This window comes from Gekko japonicus, unplaced genomic scaffold, assembly GCF_001447785.1.
Source record: "Gekko japonicus isolate JY-2015 unplaced genomic scaffold, Gekko_japonicus_V1.1 scaffold368, whole genome shotgun sequence".
Classification (NCBI taxonomy): Eukaryota; Metazoa; Chordata; class Lepidosauria; order Squamata; family Gekkonidae; genus Gekko; species Gekko japonicus.
This window is the reverse complement of record NW_015176462.1, coordinates 601,838-620,562: the sequence shown is the minus strand read 5'-3', so window position 1 is coordinate 620,562 and position 18,725 is coordinate 601,838. Positions and strand designations below refer to the sequence as shown.

Sequence of the window (18,725 nt, the reverse complement as noted above, 5' to 3'; positions counted from 1 at the left end):
GCATAACTGCAAAATTAACCACAACTGTTCAGAAAGTTTAAGATAATAGCAGGCGTGCCTATTTGTTTCCCAAAATTCTTTTTGGTCTTGAATTACGTACCTAATTGCTTTTCTACTTAGCTGATTAAACATTCCTCTCTCTAACTGCTTTTCCAGAGCAGATAAGCACTAGTACTTCTCCGCTGTTATGTGGGAGTATTTATTTCTGCAACATCCTAACAGTTATACTTCTAAAAAGAAAGTATTTCGTAATTAATTATCTAACATTCAGTAAACAATCACCTGAAAGTTTTCAGACTTAGAAGCCATTTTCCAGTGTTGCAAACTGGTCTTACAATGTAAACAATCACCATTCAGGATCTGCTGTAACCACTGGCTGATGGTGAAGCATGGAATATTGTGATATCACACCATGCAACACATTCTGCCAGACATTATGGAAGGAGATGGGCGAAGTCTTACACAACATGCCATTTTTTGTTTATTGCAATCAGTTGAGCGTCAACACTCCCTGTTGACCATACATTCTTTGGCAAACCCTGGCATGCCATTCAAATGGGTAAAAAACCTTATCAGTCCCAGCCACTGGCAGATAAACTTTCTGACTAGTTCCTATTGACGGGAACTCAAGCACATTCTACTTCACTGAGAAACATCATGGAAGGGGGGATGAGAACAGACTACATGATGATACTTTTATGAGGGTGGAAAAACATCTTACATCTGTTTTCCCCCCTCTACCAGTCTGTCTTCCCTAATAAATATACTTGTCTGATGCATGTGTTTGAAAGACATGACAGTTGTAGTCACACATTACATTTTGAGATCCATACTTCCAATGTCTTTGACTACCATATACTGAGTCTGAACTTTGGTCTTTCAAGGTCAGTTGTATCAACTCTGACTGGCAGTGGCTGTCCAGGGTCCTAAGGAGAAGTCTTCCATGTCACCTACTACCAGATCCTTTAAATTGGAAGTGCCAAGGATTGAAAGTGGAACCTACTTGTATGCAAAGCAAGTGCCCTGCCATGGCCTCCCACCACCCATAAAACCTGTAATAGGTGAAAGAGCCATCAAAAACTTAACTTTAACTGGATCCTAGTAATATATATCACTATGGAAAAATATAAAGGGAAAGTGGTGAAACAAACAGAAATAACTATGAAATACAGTTAGGAATGAGAACAGTAACAAGATCCCATGGGGCTCTTTCTGTAGTGTTTGTATGAAAATATACAAAGAACAATGCTGAGAATACACGAAGCCGTAACATTATTTTTAAAGCCTCAAACACACACACAGACACACAGAGGGAAAAGTGTTAATAATACATTGTGCTGCATAATCAGGCACTTAGATAATGAGACACCTCGTTTTATTTCAGTTCTAAAAGTCACCTATGCTAAAGACCTACTTTTCCAAACACAATATGGCGGTATAAAATGTATTTCTCTCTCTGTCTTTTAACCTATGCATAAGTACCCTGTTCACAATTCATTTTAATTAGCAGAATGCTCGCGAATTTTGACTCACTTAGGGGAACAGGTACCATTTACAGACAAAATCTCATAATTAGACATTATTAGATGTCATAAAAAGATTTCAGACCACCCTCTGATATGTATCATTTTTGTTTTTCTCATGTTCTACCTGACTTCTGGGCCATCAGAGAGATGAACACTCTTATTTTATTCAATAAGGGAAATGTAGTTACTAAAATAAAGAGAAATTACAGGCTCTCTCTTCTACTTGCAGAAGAGAGCACACTTCTTAAAATATTATCTTCCACTGCTTACTAATTCCTGCCTCACTCTAGATTGCAAATGTTGCAAGACCAGTTACTCTGCCTTTTACACATTTTACAAATCCCTGAATTGTTTAGGTCTTTTAAGGTACCAAAACACAGCTGTCAGCAAAGTCTATTCAATTTTTTTGCTAGCAGGAGCTTGCTAAGAGAAAACACAACAGCAGCCCTGCAGGATCAGGCCAAAAGGTTCATCTATCAAGCTTCTGGTTTCTCACAGTGGCCAATCAGATGACACTGGGCAGCAAACAAACAGAACATGAAGCCCACAACTTTCCTCTGCTCCCCCCTCCCAATAATGCTCAGACCCACACTGCCTTTGAACGTGGAGGTTTCATTTAGCCATCACAGCTAACAGTTGCCAGATGTTGACTGACTTATCTGCCACTAATTTGTCTAATGCCAGTTTTAAAGCTACCTAAATTAGTCTCTTTGCCTACATCTTGTGGCAAGAAACTCACTGTTAATTCTGAGTTATTTTGAAGAGTACTATCTTTGTTAAACCACCATCAGTTGCATAATGTTGATGCCAAGTTCTAGTATTATGGGAAAGGCAGAATGTGTTAGCTCCATCCCCTTTTTCTATATAAATTTATAAACCTCTTCTATGTTCCTCCACCTTTACTTTTTTCCTGAACTCTTTATTCCTCAAGATGCTGTGATCCTCAGATTGCTCTTATGTGCATTTTTAGAATTCTATGGTATCCTTTTTGAGACGGGGTGTCCAGAACTGTATGCAGTATTCCAAATGCAGCAAACCAACTCAAACTAAGTCTACCAGAGTCTGAACATAGGGCTGATGCTGAAAACGGCACCCCTTTGTCAGATTCAATTCTTCTCTGTAATGTATTGTACCTTGCTTTGCATCTATCACATTATACCGTCCATTTTCTCATCTCTACTCCATTATCATTAGCTACCAAAGAGAAGGGAGGAGGAATCTTCAGCATAATGACTTCAAGGATGTTGAACAGCTGGATTTGAGTATAAGCTTTCAGGAGTCAAAGCTCCCTTTGTCAGATACAAGCTGAAGTATGTTGAACTAAATGAAGAGGGGAAAAGAAAATTGACATGGAGCTGCCCTTCTGTGAAAACAGGGACTTGGGACCCTTACTGCTTTAAAATAAACCAGATCACACTTGGGAGATCAAAACAGCTTTGTTACTAACAAAGATGGACTAGGCTAGCTTACCCCTTTTTGCCTGATGGGCTTCATCCAGGAGTCGTTCCTGCTTTTCCAGTTGGCTTATAAGAGCTTGGCGCTCCGACTCTTTACTCATCGTCAGGTGCTTCAGCTGCTCTCGGCTCTGTTGCAGATGTCGCCGCAGCTTCTTCTCCTTGGCCTCTCTTTCCTTTGCTTCTTCACATAACCACTGGAGTTTTGTCTAGAAAAATGCATTGGCACAATGTTAGTTTTTCCCTTTTCACAGCTCCACAGCAAACCTTTGCCAGATCTAAACTGAGATGATGCAGAAGAAGAATCTTTGTCACCTTCTATCCCAGGTTGGAAAAAGAAAACAAAATGAAAAATGAGCACGACTGGCCTGATAGCAACATGGAAATTACCATTATTTGTCAACCCTGGAAGTCTAATATAGTTTGAAAACTTATTTTGGTAAAAGTGGATAGAGATCCCTCAATTCATCAAACCAAATCTATATGAAGAATGTCTCCATGAATTCTATCCTGCATGCAGCAATGCACGTCAGCTCTCCTGTACCACAACACCATCAAAATGTAGTTTGCATTGTCAGCTTTGACAGGATCTGTTTATAGTTACTAGCATTTTATCTTTCCAAAGGTAGTTTACAAAGATAGGGAAGAAAAGAAGTTTGAAAAGTGCTACGAAAATAACAGAGAGGTCCATAAGGAAATTAATACTACCACAAAGGGAAAAAAACAAATGGCTGCCGAATGCCTTTCGAAATAAAGAGATTCTACATTGCCTATGAAACGCAGAGAGAGAACAGCTCAAAACCTCACCAGAGAGGACATTCCAGAGTCTTGGGCCACCCTGACCTGGATAGCCCAGGCAAGCCCGATCTCATCAGATCTTGGATGCTAAGCAGGGCCAACCGTGGCAAGTACTTTAAAGGAAGACCTCCAAGGAATACCAGGGCTGGACACAGAGGCAGGTAATAGTAAGCCACCTCTCTGAAACATCCAAGCCCCAGTAGGGGTCTCCAGAAGTCAACTATGACTTCCAGGCATATGCACACACACACACACACACAAATACCAAAAACAACCACCACCAGAGTATTGGGGCAAAGGTAGGGAAAGCCCTGCTGCTTGGCAGACAATCTTCTCACTTGACATAGCAAAGGCACTTGAAACAGAGCTTGAATGGAGGCAGTGTGGGGGGGGGGCTCTCATCGGGAGAAACAGTCTCTAAGGTAGCTTTTTGAACCACAGAAATTGGTTTTAAAAGCCCCCTTTTCTGTTCCACAAAGGAGTACTACTAAATAACTCTCAGGGGGGAGGGACATATATGTTATAGTCTACTATGTAAGGATCTCTGCAAGGCACCGCATCCCACCCCCTTTTTATTATTATTACTTTGCTGTTTTTGTTGTTGTTGTTCCACAATTCTGCAGCACCAACAGTATGGCTGATACTTTACAGGTCTGCTCCTCAGGCAGACAGAAGGTAATTTAAGCCATTCAACTGCGGTATGTCAAAAAACAGTTCTAAAAAAGGGATGGATTTAAAATCACACTTACATGAATTGGTCACCAGTTTACTGTACCTATGACTGGGTTTAGCTTTGAAGGGACAGGCCTGAAAACGGCTTCTGACTCCACAGGCAAGTGTTTCTTACTAAGAGACTCATGGCAGAAGTAGCAAAGATGTTCCCAAATATCTTGTCTGCCAGCCAGCAACAGCCTCTTTCCCCCAGTGCTGCATATTCCCTTCACCAAACTGTACACAGAGAACATACAGTTCAAAGAAACACATGTTATGACCTCCAAGGCATGCAACCAGCACACTGAGCTCATGGCACATGGCAAGAAACCAGAGCTGATAATCGAGACAGTAATTCTCCATTTTCCAACCACACCCAAGGTCAAACTTTTAGCAGTAAAGATTTCAAAAAGGTGAAAGGTAGCGTTTGACGTGGGCACAATATCTGCATCATCATGAGTTACCTTTCTTCTTTTCTGGGTGAAATGCAAATATGACATAATATAAGTAATAGGACTAAACCCAAAGAAAACTACCAGCCAACACATGCACCAGCTCAAGAGCAAGCCGGTTCTGTAATCATCCCTGGATGTGCAAAATCTAACCTCCAAAACTGAGTGTTTTTGCATGGCCAATAAATCTCTTAAGAAAACTTTGTCTTTCACTTAAAATCCATAGAGACAGCTCATGTTTCTGGATGAAAAGCTTGTTGAGTCTGAAACGTTAAGAATGGCTAATCAGCTAAAGAACCACCATGACAAAGACAGGTCAACACTTATGAGTTATAGCTTTGCAATGTAGCCGGGACTGCCAAAGAGCAAGAATTTTTTTTGGGGGGAGGGAGAAGTATCCTGCATCCAAGGAAGTTATCAGTAGCTGTTCAGGGGAAAGTGTTTACTTTGCATTGGGATAAGGTTAACATATGGTCCTAATCTTTCTAGTCTGGTGTACTTTTTTTGCAATCAAAAAGAAGTTTCCATAACTAAGTGATTTCAGCTGTTCAAACAATGTTTTACCATTATTCCCCTAAAGATATAAGGCCTCTATTCTGTATGCCCTTGCTCAAGAGTAAGTCCCATACATGCCCTGACCTGGATAGCCCAGCCAAGCCTGATCTCATCAGATCTCGGAAGCTAAGCAGGGCCAACCCAGGCAAGTATTTGGATGGGAGACCTCCAGAGAATATCAGGGCTGGGAGGCCAGAGGCAGGCTATGAAGCCACTTCTCTGAATGTCCTCTGTGCCCCAGTAGGAGTCGCCAGAGGCTACCATGACTTCCAGGCATGGGTGTACACACACACACATACGCACAAATGCAAAAATACCCCCCAAAAGAGTAAGTCCCATATATTTCAAGTCAGGACATCTTCAGCAAGGTATTTAAATTTGCAAATACTATACTGTTTTTCTCTTATAAACTGCTGGAATAGACACTGGAAAAGTTTCCTAGTAAATAAACATACATTTGAGCTATAATTCCTTTTTTTTTAAGAGATCCTGCAAGCATTAGGATTCAAAGAACCACAAAAATTCTTCTGTTTGCTTAAGGGGGCTATGGCCTTGTGTTCCTAAAGAACCTTGCATGCAACAAGATAACTTCTTTTTGATATTGCGTGGAGGTCTGCTGGTCTGAGGGGGGAAAGAGGAAGAAATTCCAGCAGGTATGTCCAAGCCCTTTCTTGGAAACAGGGGGAGGGGTTAACAATTAAAACAAATACAACAAATTTTAAAAGTTTTTTTAAAATAAAGCCCAGAGATAACCTTTTATTTTATTTATAAACCTCTTCCATGTTCCTTATTTTATACTTATTTATCTATATTTTGTCTCCTTTCCCCGCCCCCCCAAAGGGGCGTGTAAAGTGTTCTCTCTTCCTCCATCTTAACAGCTGTCCTTGAGGTAAGGTTAGGCTGAGCGCAGGAGACTGGCCCAAGGTCACCCAGCAAGCTTCCAGGGCACAGCAGCCATTTTACCCCAGGTCTCCTAGACTGTAGGTCAACTTCAGAAACCAGCCAGCAGGATCAAGGATCAGTCTTAACAGTCAGAAGAGCCATGTGGCTCTTCTAAATGCAATTAGGATACGGCATGCTTGAATAGCATTTTTTTAAAAAGCCCACCAAATATTAGCAAGTCAGGCAGAAGGGGTTCTACCCAGCATTCCGATAGTACGGAAAGAAATACATATCTCCATCTGAAAACAATTAATCCCAAAGATCAATTGTCCCATACTCTTTGTTTCAAGCTGAAATGCACATGGATAAAACCCAATATGCAAAGACTTCTGACTGATCTTACTGCATGATTTTTTTATTTACCACAGAGAGCACAATGTACAATTAGTTGTTTTATGGGGATATCTACGACCCCACTGCATGGAGATCAGAAAAGGCAGATACAGATGGTACAGATCACAAGTTCCACTGAAATTACCATAGACTCATAATTTCTTCAGTCTGTCTGCGTGCCTAAATATAACCAATAAATGCCAGCACTTCTTTGCTGTCCCATTGTAGTTTCCACTAATCGTCTATTTGACATGAATGTTTTCCTGAGACAGAACACATGTAACAAAGCCAATGCCATTATCCCAAGACTACTTTTATGCATGTACAAGTATTTTTCTCTCGTTCACCTCTTTCCCCTGCCTTCTGTGTTACAGCTGTGCATACTGCACTGGAAGAGGCTCCCATGGTCACTCAATATTTGGGATTACCTAGCTTGTTTGGTTATGTAGGATTTTTCAGAATCTCATGTAGAGGGCTTACCATGTGGCCCTCTGAATGGAAGCCCAAAGGCTGGATCCAAGGTTTTCACAAACAGAGCAAATTTATAGCACCTTTGTTACCACCTTCCCTTTCCCACAGCATCCCTATGAGTCTTTGAAATGCCACTGCTGAAATGCCACTGCCCCAATGTGTCTTATTGCATACATGGCTGGAGCAAGGAGAAAATCCCCCAGACACATACAGAGTGTTGTGAGACTTGAGATCCACCTGTGTAAGATTGAACGAAAAGAGTTTTAGTCCATACCCTCTTCTTACTACAGTTCCCCATTCTCTGATGTTTGACATATTGTTCTAGAGGCTTCCATGTTCAGGGATTGGGGAGGGGAGGTAAAAATACCTTCTGTGAACTTAGTCTACTCAGAGAAGCCTTGGATCCAACCCAACTGCTCTGGCTCTTTACAGAGTCCATCAACAAATGTAGGGAAGCCAGACAGTGGGTACAACTGTACTTCTTTCCAATAAACCGTTAAGGCTGTTTGCTTGTCTGGGCTCAAATGTGAAAAAAGTAGTATTTCTGAAGTGCTTTTCATTTCAAGACCCACCTCCTAACAACTAAAAAGATTCATTTGGCAGATTTATGAATCAATTACTATATGCACTCAAAAGGTCCTCTTAATAGATACAGACTGAAATTTACACATCAACAATCTAAATGGTGAGTTTGTTTCCATGATAGCCCTTGTCCTCCAATTCAAACTCTTATCTCTCTTATTTACAGGGATATTCACTCTTGGTCTGTGTACATTACAAACAAGCCCATCAATAACTTCACACAATACTGAGATGAAACAAATGCAATTTCATTCAAGTCAACTGGACAACTTTCCTCTCTTCATGGTGACCCTAAATATACAATGAGGGTAAGTCTTGTCTTGTGAAGTGTAAAAGGCTTTCAGATCACAAGAACTTAATTCTGTTAAAAGATTTTAAGATAAAGTTGCTTATAAAAGTTACCCAAGTAAAAAGACAATGGTTACAAGGTACCAGTCATCTCTTTGGTCCATTAAGAAGAGTTAAAGAAATCAGAGACTATATCAGATCCTTTATGTCTCACAAGAGGTCTCCCAAACAGATATGAATTCAAGAGGTCTCCCAAACATATATGAATTCAATAGCCAGGTTGGTGTAGTGGTTAAGTGCCGGACTCTGATCTGGGAGAACCGGGTTTGATTCCCCACTCCTCCACTTGCAGCTGCTGGATGACCTTGGGCAAGCCATAGTTCTGTCAGAGCTGACCTTGAAAGGGCAGTTCTTGAAAGAGCTCTCTCAGCCCCGCCTACCTCGCAGGGTGTCTGTTGTGGGGAGGGGAAGGGAAAAGAGTTTGTAAGCCGCTCTGAGACTCTGAGTGAAGGGCGGGTTATAAATCCAATCTCTTCTTCCTCTTCAATGAAACTTCATAAAACAGCAGTGAAAATGGAGGACTTCCTGAAAACTTCCTAAATTATTTGAATTGGTAGCAAAATAATGCTGTCTGATTAGGAAATTAAAAGTAGATTTGTGGGTTTATGCACTTCTCTCTCCTGTCCCCCATACAAGGATTCCTCCTTCCTTTCATTATGAAGCTAACCATGGTTTAGCATTCATCTGTACCTTGCAAACTTGTTTAGGCAAAATGCCAAACTGTACTATGGTTAGTTTTGAAAATGAAAGGTGGGGGGAGGCTACTGAGTAGGGTTGCCAGGTCCCTTTTGCTCGCCGGGAGGACGTTCCAGGAGTGGGAAGTGACATCGCTCCCCATTCCCCCCAAAACAGTGAAGTTGCACGTGAAGTGCCTGCATCACCCAGAAGTGATGTTGGCATGTTGGTGACGTGGGGGATGACACTCTGGATTTTGGGCAAAACTCTATGGTAAAATCGGCATCAAACCATAGAGTCTTGCCCAGAAGCCAGCACGTAACCCCCAATGTTGCCAACATGCCGACGTCACTTCTGGGTGATGCAGGCATCTTGCATGTGATGTCACTGTTTCCCCCCTGGCCAGCAGCGGGCAAGAGCCCAAAAAATCAGGGGATTCCCCACCCCCACTGGGCAAATGGCAACCCTACTACTGAGAGGTGTAGAAGAAAAAAGGAAGTAGACTGGGTATGGTTAGCTGTTCTCCATAGCTAAGAGATCAGGTACTACTATATCAGCAGTGCCATCCTAAGCACAGTCTAAGCCTATTGACTTCAAATACTATAAATAAAACATAGAGTGATTTTTGCCCATCAACTTTAAAAGAAAATAATAAAAGAGATGTGCTTTAATCTTAACGAAGAATCTTATGAGACTATTACCATAAAAAACCGTACCAAGCCTGAGCTTAGCACTTAAAGGTATTTACCTTTGTTTCTGCTAACCACCGATGAGGGTCATTCCGTACCCCTGACATAAGTGATATTGCCTGAAATAAATTGAAAAATAAACACGCAGAAGACACATATTATACACAAAAGACAGTGGAATGTTTTTCTTTAAAGGAAAATCAAAGAGTAGTTTAAAAAGCCCAATAGGTGCCTATTTTTAACTCAAGTAAATGTGCACATCAGATTTAAAATGGAACTGAATATTTTCCAGTGGACATTTTTGACATTAAAAAAGACTTTTAGGGAGACTGAAATATTTCCTGAAAACTTTTTTTCCATAATTATCCACATACCCATTTGACTGCTGCCTTGGCACCATTTTTAGTTTAATTTTTATCCAAAAGTAATTGGACTTCCTATATGATGCTGTCAGTCAAGGAAACAAAGTTGTTTAGAGTAAGGGCAATGCCTATTCAGAAAGCATTGCCCTTCCTCGTAAATAGCTCTGTTTGTTCTGAATGAAGTTGCCTCAAAGCCAAACACAATTGGCTGCATTATGCTTTCTCCATTGCTCTGAGGAAAAATCTAAAGGGGTGGGAGCATTGTAGTTGACAATGGCTGCCGAAAAAGATTGACAATGGTGTATTGCCACTATCACACAAATATCTGGAACAGGGAAGCATGAATATGCCTTGAATAGCAGCGGCTACTTCATTCCAAGAATATGCCAAATAGTGCAATACTATATGCTAAAGTATTGCCTCTATTTCCACCCCCTCCTCCTTTTAACAAAAATAAAGCAGGAAAAGTAGGCTCCCCCACAGCTTCAAAATTTCCAGAAATATTACATCTCTATCCAAGACAAAGGGTGTGCATAAAGGGTTTAAAGAGGTTATGGTGATAGCTCTCCATTTTTAGATACAAATATAATTCAGAAACAAAGATAAGGTCACTAATATAGAGCAACAAACTATGTTCCCTTCCCCTGATGCTGGGTGGAGGGGAAAGGAGGGATGATCCCAGGATCTCAATTATTTCTAATCTATAAAACAAACTTCTTCAACCTGGAAACCTAGATTTTAAAAACAAATTCCAGCCTAACCATCTTCCTCATATGCTAGCTTTGTACGTGCAAAGATTCCCCCCCCCCCCACCGCCGCCGCCTATGGTGAAGCAGTACAATTTCCCAGTGTAAGTAGTATGGTCTAGGAACAGTTTTACCATCTAATGTTGTCTAATGGACCCAAGAAAGCACTTTTTAACTTCTTGGCAAAGTAAGCAGCAATGAATTACCCACATAAAAGAGCAATATGGGAAACGCCTTTTTTAAAAAGGTCAAATGTTGTGTGCTAACCTAAAATGCCTACATAAAGAGCAGTTTTACCCTGAAGCCATGCTCAAAATTCCATAACACATGCCCATGAGTAAATTAACAAGAATAAAATCTGAAGCAGACTGAGAAGTCATAATTACGTTGAATTTTTCCAATGAATCCCTAGAGAAAACTTCACAAGCTGCATCAATTTCACTTCCAATCATAGAGAGGATGGATTCCTGTTCATTTTGAAGACAACACAGTTGATCATGAAGGCGCAATCTTTCCTCCTCCATCCTTCGTAGATTATCTTCTTCACTATTTATTCTTTTATCCTGAAGTAAAGGGGGGGGCACAAAAGTCCCAAACATCTATTTAATGTTAAATAAACTGTTTCTCTTTAAACACTCCAGAAAGAATATTGCCATACACAAATCTATGCATTTTAGGAAAAATAAAACACACACAACTAAGGTTGCTTCCACATAGATGATTTGCTCTGCCCTGTCTCCCAAACATTATAGGTTTCTGGAAGCTTCCAGACATCATCATAGCACAAATGTTTTCTCCTGCCCTGTCACATGTTTTCCTCAAACTTGCTTTGGTACAATCTTCCTTGAAAGACTAAACCCAAAGCAGGTTTGGTCATCATTTGGGTGGTGTTTTCTAGATGTCTTCTTGAGTTTGCCATCCCCTCCCCCGAGCACATTTTGGTGTGGGTTTTTTTAATTGCTACCAAGAGAGTGAGAACTCACCCAGCCTCCCCATGCCCTTCCTGTGAGCTTTGCCTCCAACTGGGACTTTCAGTAGCCAAGATGCTCTAAGACTTGGGAAGGGAAAGGGGGGAAAGTTGCTGCACCCCAACAGAACAGTGCTTGATAGGTGCACTGAGAGACAAAAAAAAGAGCCAAAGAGGGAAACCAAAGAGGGAGGAGAGATGCTGTAAGAGAAAGCTGCACCCAGGGAGTCCTGCCCAGAGGCAGGGAGAAGTGCTGCTTGCTGGTCAGCAAGTTCCCCTGCCCCAACCGGGCACTGGTGGGCTGAGCAGCCACAACAATTGGGTGCTTTTGCCTCAGAAATTGCCACTGAAGTGTCCTGACAAGAACACAGACATGGCAGCAGCCCCATTTGTTGTTGGAGTTCTTAAACTTGGGGTTGAGAATCTTAAACTTCAAAAGCATTAAAGCCTACAAAATGAATACCCATCAGCAATGAAACTCTCTCTACTGCCTGCTTTATGGATTTCCTGTGCTCTATGAGACATTGATCATACACCAGAATTTGTGGCAAATACTTCCATTAACTGGAATCAGAATAGGAATTTGTTAATTTTGACATCTAAGCACCAGAAAAGTCCAGCTATTTCTGCAGTTGAACCTGTCATAGGTTCAGGTTCCATTTCAAGAACAACCTGATGGGGGAGTGGTCATGACCAACTTCTGGGTCAGCAGCCAGTACCCAGTGCTCACCATCTGCCCGCTCAAAATCTGAATATATTTACCCTTTCCAATGCAAAAAACAATTTTTTGAAAGATGGCACCTAAAGGTGGTAAGAAGGGGAAACAGAAAGGAGAAAGTGTTTTGTGTTTAACAGAGTTTTTCCCAGCTACAGATACACCATCCACCTCATCTGCAATGCTGGGGAGGGGCGAGCTAAGGGCTGAAGACAACCTGCTTACCAATTTTTTTTAATGCAGGCGCTAACCAAACAACATCAGGAACTGAGAAACGATATTACAGAAATGCTGAAACCAGTGTTTCAATGCATGAACGAGTTAGAAGAGCTTCATAAACAGACAAACCAAAAGGTAAAGAAAGCTCTCAAGAAAGTTACTGACCTCGAGAGTCAATTACCTGTGAGAACCTCTGATGCTTGGGCACGGGAATGTATTTTGTCTTTGGATTATCGTAGTCGTGTGCCTAAAGTTCAGGGGATTTAAATCAAATGTTGAAGCTGGAACAGAGCTGAATATTTTTATGGTGAATTGGCTAGCGGGCACTTTAAGCCTTGAAGCTGGTGTTATGCCCCTTCTACAGAGAGCTTATCGTGTCAATAAGGTATATGATGAATCTACTCCCTCATTATATACTAGAGATATACTGGTAGAATTTAAGGACTTTCGAATATGGCAGAGGATCCTTGCAGAGGCTAGAGAGTGAGGCGGTCTTGACTTCCAGGGCTTGAAGATTCAAGTTTTTCCAGATCTCCCCCCCAAGACACCAATGCTAAACTGCAGGACTTAGGAATAAGATATCATTGGCTCCGTATGAGCTGCCTCGGCGGGAGGGCGGGGTAAAAGTCCAATAAATAAATAAATAAGTTGTGTGTACAACACGGCTCAATCTCTTACACTGTCTATGACTCTGCCTCAGGTGAACTAATGCTGGCTGCCTTAAATTCTTCTCCTTCTGAATCACGAGAAAATAGATCCAGCAAAAGAAAAGAACGCTCTCCTCTGACGCCAATCAAAATGACTTGAGTCCATACTCCTGAAGACCACGAAGATTTTGAAGAGAGTTTGGACTCTGTTTAAAAATAGGATATGGGATATTTTACGCTACAAGAGCAGTGGGACTGTGGCAAGAGTTGGGGTATGTTCCCCCAAGGTTTAACCGGTCCTTGGAAGGAAGGATTTTTCCCTCCTCCTGACCTTTAAGGCCTCCTAGGACTGAGTTTAATTATTATTTGCAGAATAATCTAGTTCGAAGATTAATTTGATAATATATTGTAAATCTATTATAATGAGCTAAGATAGTTTGAGAATCTTATATACATTATCATGTAAACATTTTGGGGGGGAAAAGAAGATGAAGAAGATATGAAGAGAAAGTGTGCAAGTAAAGTCTTAATATTAATGATTTTGGTGGTGTTGTTAAATTATAAAATTCTTTCTTCAATAAAACAAAATGCAAAAAAAGAAAAAAAGAAAAAAAAGAACCACCTGATGCCCAAAGACCTTTTTTAGCTTGGAATCAGCAGCACTCCCAGAAGAGAAGGGAAGTAGTCAGTGGCAACCATAAATTACTGGCTACAAGATTAACCAACATTGGCAACCTTGCACAATTATGACTAACCAGGCTTCAAGTGTGAACCATGGTTCCAAGATATGGTCAGAACAGTACAAGATGGAGCAGCCCTGTAAAAGTGAAAGCAGGTACTTACATGCTCACAGTGTGAACTGGAGACCTTCTAGGAATTTTAAGAAAGGAGGGGGCAAGAATGTAAACTATTGATGGCACCCAAAAAATGTAAATGGAAGCCTTTGTTTGGACTTTCCATCACCCATAGGATGGCTGTATGTGGATCTTACAGCTTTAATGAGCTGTGCGATTCTAAGCACCATAACAACCACTGACTTCAATGGATGTAGAAGGGTGAAACGTTGCTTAGGACTGCACGAAATGGATGTAGAAGGGTGAAACGTTGCTTAGGACTGCACGATCAAATAAAAAACACTTAAATAAAATTAAAGCCAGAATATAGTCCCCTGATAATAACTGAACTTTCCTTTGACATTTTCTCATCTTTCTTTTTTTGACATTATGAAAGAGTCAGTCCTGAACAGCTGCTCCAATTCAATCCAAAGAACACAACACTAAGGATCCAAATCACCTTCCTCTACCCAGAGAAATATTGTGATTTAGTAAAAGTGGGATCTCTGCTCCCATGTTGTTGCTTTAATTATGACCATGCAGGAATGGGAGTCATCAAGAAGGCCTGTCATCAGACCGAGCAGATCCAAACACAGCTTGGCCATGACAGTCTTTGGAAATGACTGGTGTGCATCAGCAGGACTTTGTTTCAAGTCAAACTTTGAAAAAGCATTTACGTTTTATAACCGAGAACACAGAAACTATCAGCTATTTCCTTCAGGGTGCTATCTTTGACTCCTTCAAATTACAGGATGAACCTATGTTTTATGAAAACAGGGCAGAGTGTTTTTGTTCAATGCTTGCATTGGAACATCACATTATTAATTTGTCACGTCCCAGGAATAAACCTGGAACCTTTCAATCTATTCCCACCACTTCCTACAGAACACTTCATAAGAAAGCTCAGAAACACTAATATACTAGGGTGTGAAGGAAAGACATTTGGTGTTGCATGCAGGCAAGGGACAAGTTTTGCAGACCAGAGCACTTGGAAGACACAGAATTAAAAACTCCCTTTGGAAGGCGACAATTTGGAAAAGCAAAAGCCATATGAATGGAAACATGAACAATGCTTTCAGAGCCTAAAAGTAGATGCAATCAGGGGAAAAAAGCTATTTTGATATATACTGAAATGTCAGAGAAAAGCAAAGTAGAAAGATTTTATTGTGGGTACATAGATTAAGGTGTTTTGATCATGCCAGTGTTGCTCACAATCATGCACATTTTTCTGTTCCATTACAGACATAGATCTGAAGGCTTTTTTGTGTGTATAATCTCCAGAGAACTGACTGTTTACCATCATGGCATACATCCGGGGACCATCTTGTTTTAATTGAGTATTATTGTTGTTGTGATTAATTGTTATTAATGTTTTTAATTGCTTTTACCTTATTTTATATGGGATTTGCCCCTTGTAAGCCGCCCTGAGCTCGCTTTGCGGGGAGGGCGGGGTAAAAATCCCAATAAATTAAATAAATAAATAAATAATAAATTTGTTTTTTTACAGTTTTTGGTTCACTAACCAGGAAAACCTTGATTTCTCCTCTCCTATCAGAAAAGAGAACAGAAGATTTCTCTTCACTAACAGTGAAGCTTCCTTTTCAGTGGTCCAGGAGTGGGGCAGTCCTTACTCCTGGGATTACAGCTTCTCCTCTCAGAAGGCAAGGCCGGCCAACAATTTTGATCCCAGAGGGGAGGGGCTTGTTCCCTGGGTTCTCAGTCATTCTCCAAGCTGTGTCTCCCTGTTCCAAACGATGTACAAAGACAAAAAAAAAACTTCCCCAGGCAGGGAACAAAGTCCTAACTCTTAAATTGTGTTACCTAATTGGAGCAGAAGGTCAGAGGCTCGCAGTATAGCCTTGCCCAAAACCAACCCACTCTTCTAAACCACGTCCTTAGTTCCCAGCTCACTTGGCATGTGTGCTTGTACTACCACGGATACAGAGTACTAGACCCATTCAACTCCTCTCACCCCAAGACCACCGAAGCTGCTGGCCCTAAGGTTGGGGAGGACTGCCCCACTCCCAGACCACTGAGAAGTGAAGACACAAATCTTAAGTTCTCCAGTAGTCCTGGGAGTGGGGCAGCCCTTATTCCTGGGACTTGAAAAAGCAAGGCCTCCCAGGGTGAGTCCAGCAGCTTCTCGGTCTGCATGATATGTTGCAAGACCCTTCTACCTGCTGAGGCCAATTTGTCAATTTGGTCGTGTCTTGTGAATGAATGAATTGATTTCCATGTAGCCACCCTACAAATTGCCTCTAAAGAAGGAAAAGCCCTGTAGGCCACGGAGGTAGCCACTCCTCTCAGAGAATATGCCATGATACCCTGTGTTGGCTCCAGCCCCTTGGCTTTGTACACCACCATAATGCAACCCCTCAGCCATCTACTCAGGGTGGAGGTTGAAATCCTCTTGCCAAACAAGGATTTCCTAAATGAAATTAATAAGGCATCAGTACTTCTCAAGTGTTTGGTCCTGTCCAGGTAAAACTAAGTGCCCTACACACATCCAAGCAGTGCCATTCCTTTTCCTTCCCATGCTTGGGGTTAGGGCAAAAAGATGGTAGCACTATATCCTCTGATCCATGGAAAACTGAATTCACCTTAGGTATGAATGCTGGGTCCAGGAGAAGAACCACCCTGTCATTATGAAACACACACAGTTCCTTACCAATGGATAAGGCTAGCAGTTCTCAAACCCTCCTAGCTGATGTAATGCTCACTAAAAAGGTTGTTTTGAAGGAAAGATCTTTCATGCTTCAGGTAGCCATTGGTTCAAAGGGCTCCCTACATCATAAGGCCTTAAGAACAATGTTAAGGTTCCAGGTTTGGGGTGTTTGGGGTGGAGTCACTAAAGAACTTCCCTTCAAGAACCTTTTAAAATGAGGATGTTGTACTAGCAACTTCCCTTTCCTGCCCCCCCACACTGCCGAAAGAGCAGCCACTTGATGCTTCAATGTGCTTGTGCTAAGACCTTTCTCCAAACCTTGTTGCAAAAAGGATCTCACCCACTGAGGCCAACAGTGGATCTACCCCCTTATCCCTGCACCAAGAACAAAAGACCCTCCAAGCAGTGTTATAAACTCTATTTGTGGGTTCCCTTCTGGACGCCAACATGGTTTCTACCACCCCCTGTGGGTAACCCATGGTAATCAGTTGCTGCTGCTCAACCTCCAAGCAGTGAGGATGAGAATCTCTGGACGAGGGTGAACCGCTGCCCCCTAGCTCAATATATCCTCCCCCAGGGGCAAACGCCATGGTTCCATTATTGCCAGCCTATTCAGGTGTTGGAAGCAAGCCCTCCTCAGCCAGAAAGTTGCTACTACTATGACCTCTGCTTTTTGATCCACTACTCTTTGTAGCACCCTCTGCATAAGTTGGACCAGTGGAAAAGCATACAGGAGTGCCTGTTGTAGTCCAACGCATCTGTCCCTTTTTGACACATTGTCCTTGATGCAAATTGTTTCAGGTGGCAATTTTCTTCTATGGCAAACAGGTCTACTTTCACCTTTCTGAACTTGTAACAGATCTGTAGAAAAACTTCCTTGTTGAGCATCCATTCTGATTGGTCTATTTTTCTCTGGCTCAACCAACCCACTATGAAATTGTCTCGATCCACCATGTGGATCACCTTCACCAGCTGTACATGTTCTTCTGCCCACTGAATCAACAGCTTCGCTGCCTTGTGCAAGGATTTGGATCTTGTTCCCCCCTGCCTGTTGATATATGCCTTGGGTGTTGTGTTATCTGCTTGAATCAAAACACGATGACCCTTCAGAACATCCCCGAACTGAACCATGACTAGCCTGATGGCTCTGAGTTTGAGAAAACTGATACTCTTGGCTGACTCTTCCTGCGACCATGTTCCTTGAATCATCTCACCCTTGGTATGCGCTTCCCATCCATATAGACATGCATCAGTCGTCAACACCAGTCTCTGAGAGTCCCTTAAGGGTTGCCCTTTGTGAAAACGTGTTGGAGACATCCACTACTGCAGATCCTGCTTCACCTTTTCCAGCAGAAGTACCTTCCAGGACCTCTTGCGAGCTATTATGTCCTGAAAGGGTAATAAAAAACCTCTGGTGAGCATGAAATCTGGCCCATTGAAGGATCTCCTGACATAACACTAGCATGCCCAATAGCTGAGCAAGCGTTATCACCTCCACCATTGTTTCTTTCACCACTTGGGCTAACGGATGTAGTATTGTTCAGTTGCCTCTCTATTGACAGGAACACTTTGTCTTGCTGTGTATCTATTCATACCCCCAGGTGCAGGATAGATTGTGTTGTGTACTTTTCTTGAGGTTGATGACAAATTCATGTTCTCTAAGCACTTTCATTCTCAGCCCTAAGTCTTTCAAAGCTTGGCTGTATGATGGAGCCTTGACCAAAATGTCATCCAGTTACAGGAATAATGTTACTCCCTGGACTCTGAAGTATGCCACCAAGGTAACCAGGACCTTCATAGAGTTGGTGAGAGTTTCAAGCAAAAAGGAAAGGCACGGTACTGGAAGTGGCCTCTGTTGTAGGCAAACCTGAGGAATTTTTGATATGACTACCTGATCGGGATATGCAGATAAGCCTCTGACAGATTGATTGAACACATGAAGTCCCCTTGTTGTATGGATGACACTATGGATTTCAGAATTTCCATCTTGAACTTCTTGGTTACAATTCGTTTGTTCAGCCATTTTAAATCCAGA

General features: G+C 41.8%; 1 protein-coding gene across 1 annotated transcript in view; it reads right to left on the bottom strand.

Moving 5' to 3' along the window:
• Nucleotides 1-18,725, bottom strand: part of CEP128 (centrosomal protein 128kDa) — a 334,110-nt gene that overhangs the window by 180,793 nt on the left and 134,592 nt on the right. The window contains exons 16-18 of the mRNA XM_015427028.1: nt 11,031-11,207; nt 9,596-9,655; nt 2,997-3,189 (exon numbers count right to left, since the gene is read on the bottom strand). Of these exons, the coding sequence (XP_015282514.1) occupies nt 2,997-3,189; nt 9,596-9,655; nt 11,031-11,207 (430 nt within the window). The remainder of the gene's footprint in view (nt 1-2,996; nt 3,190-9,595; nt 9,656-11,030; nt 11,208-18,725) is intronic.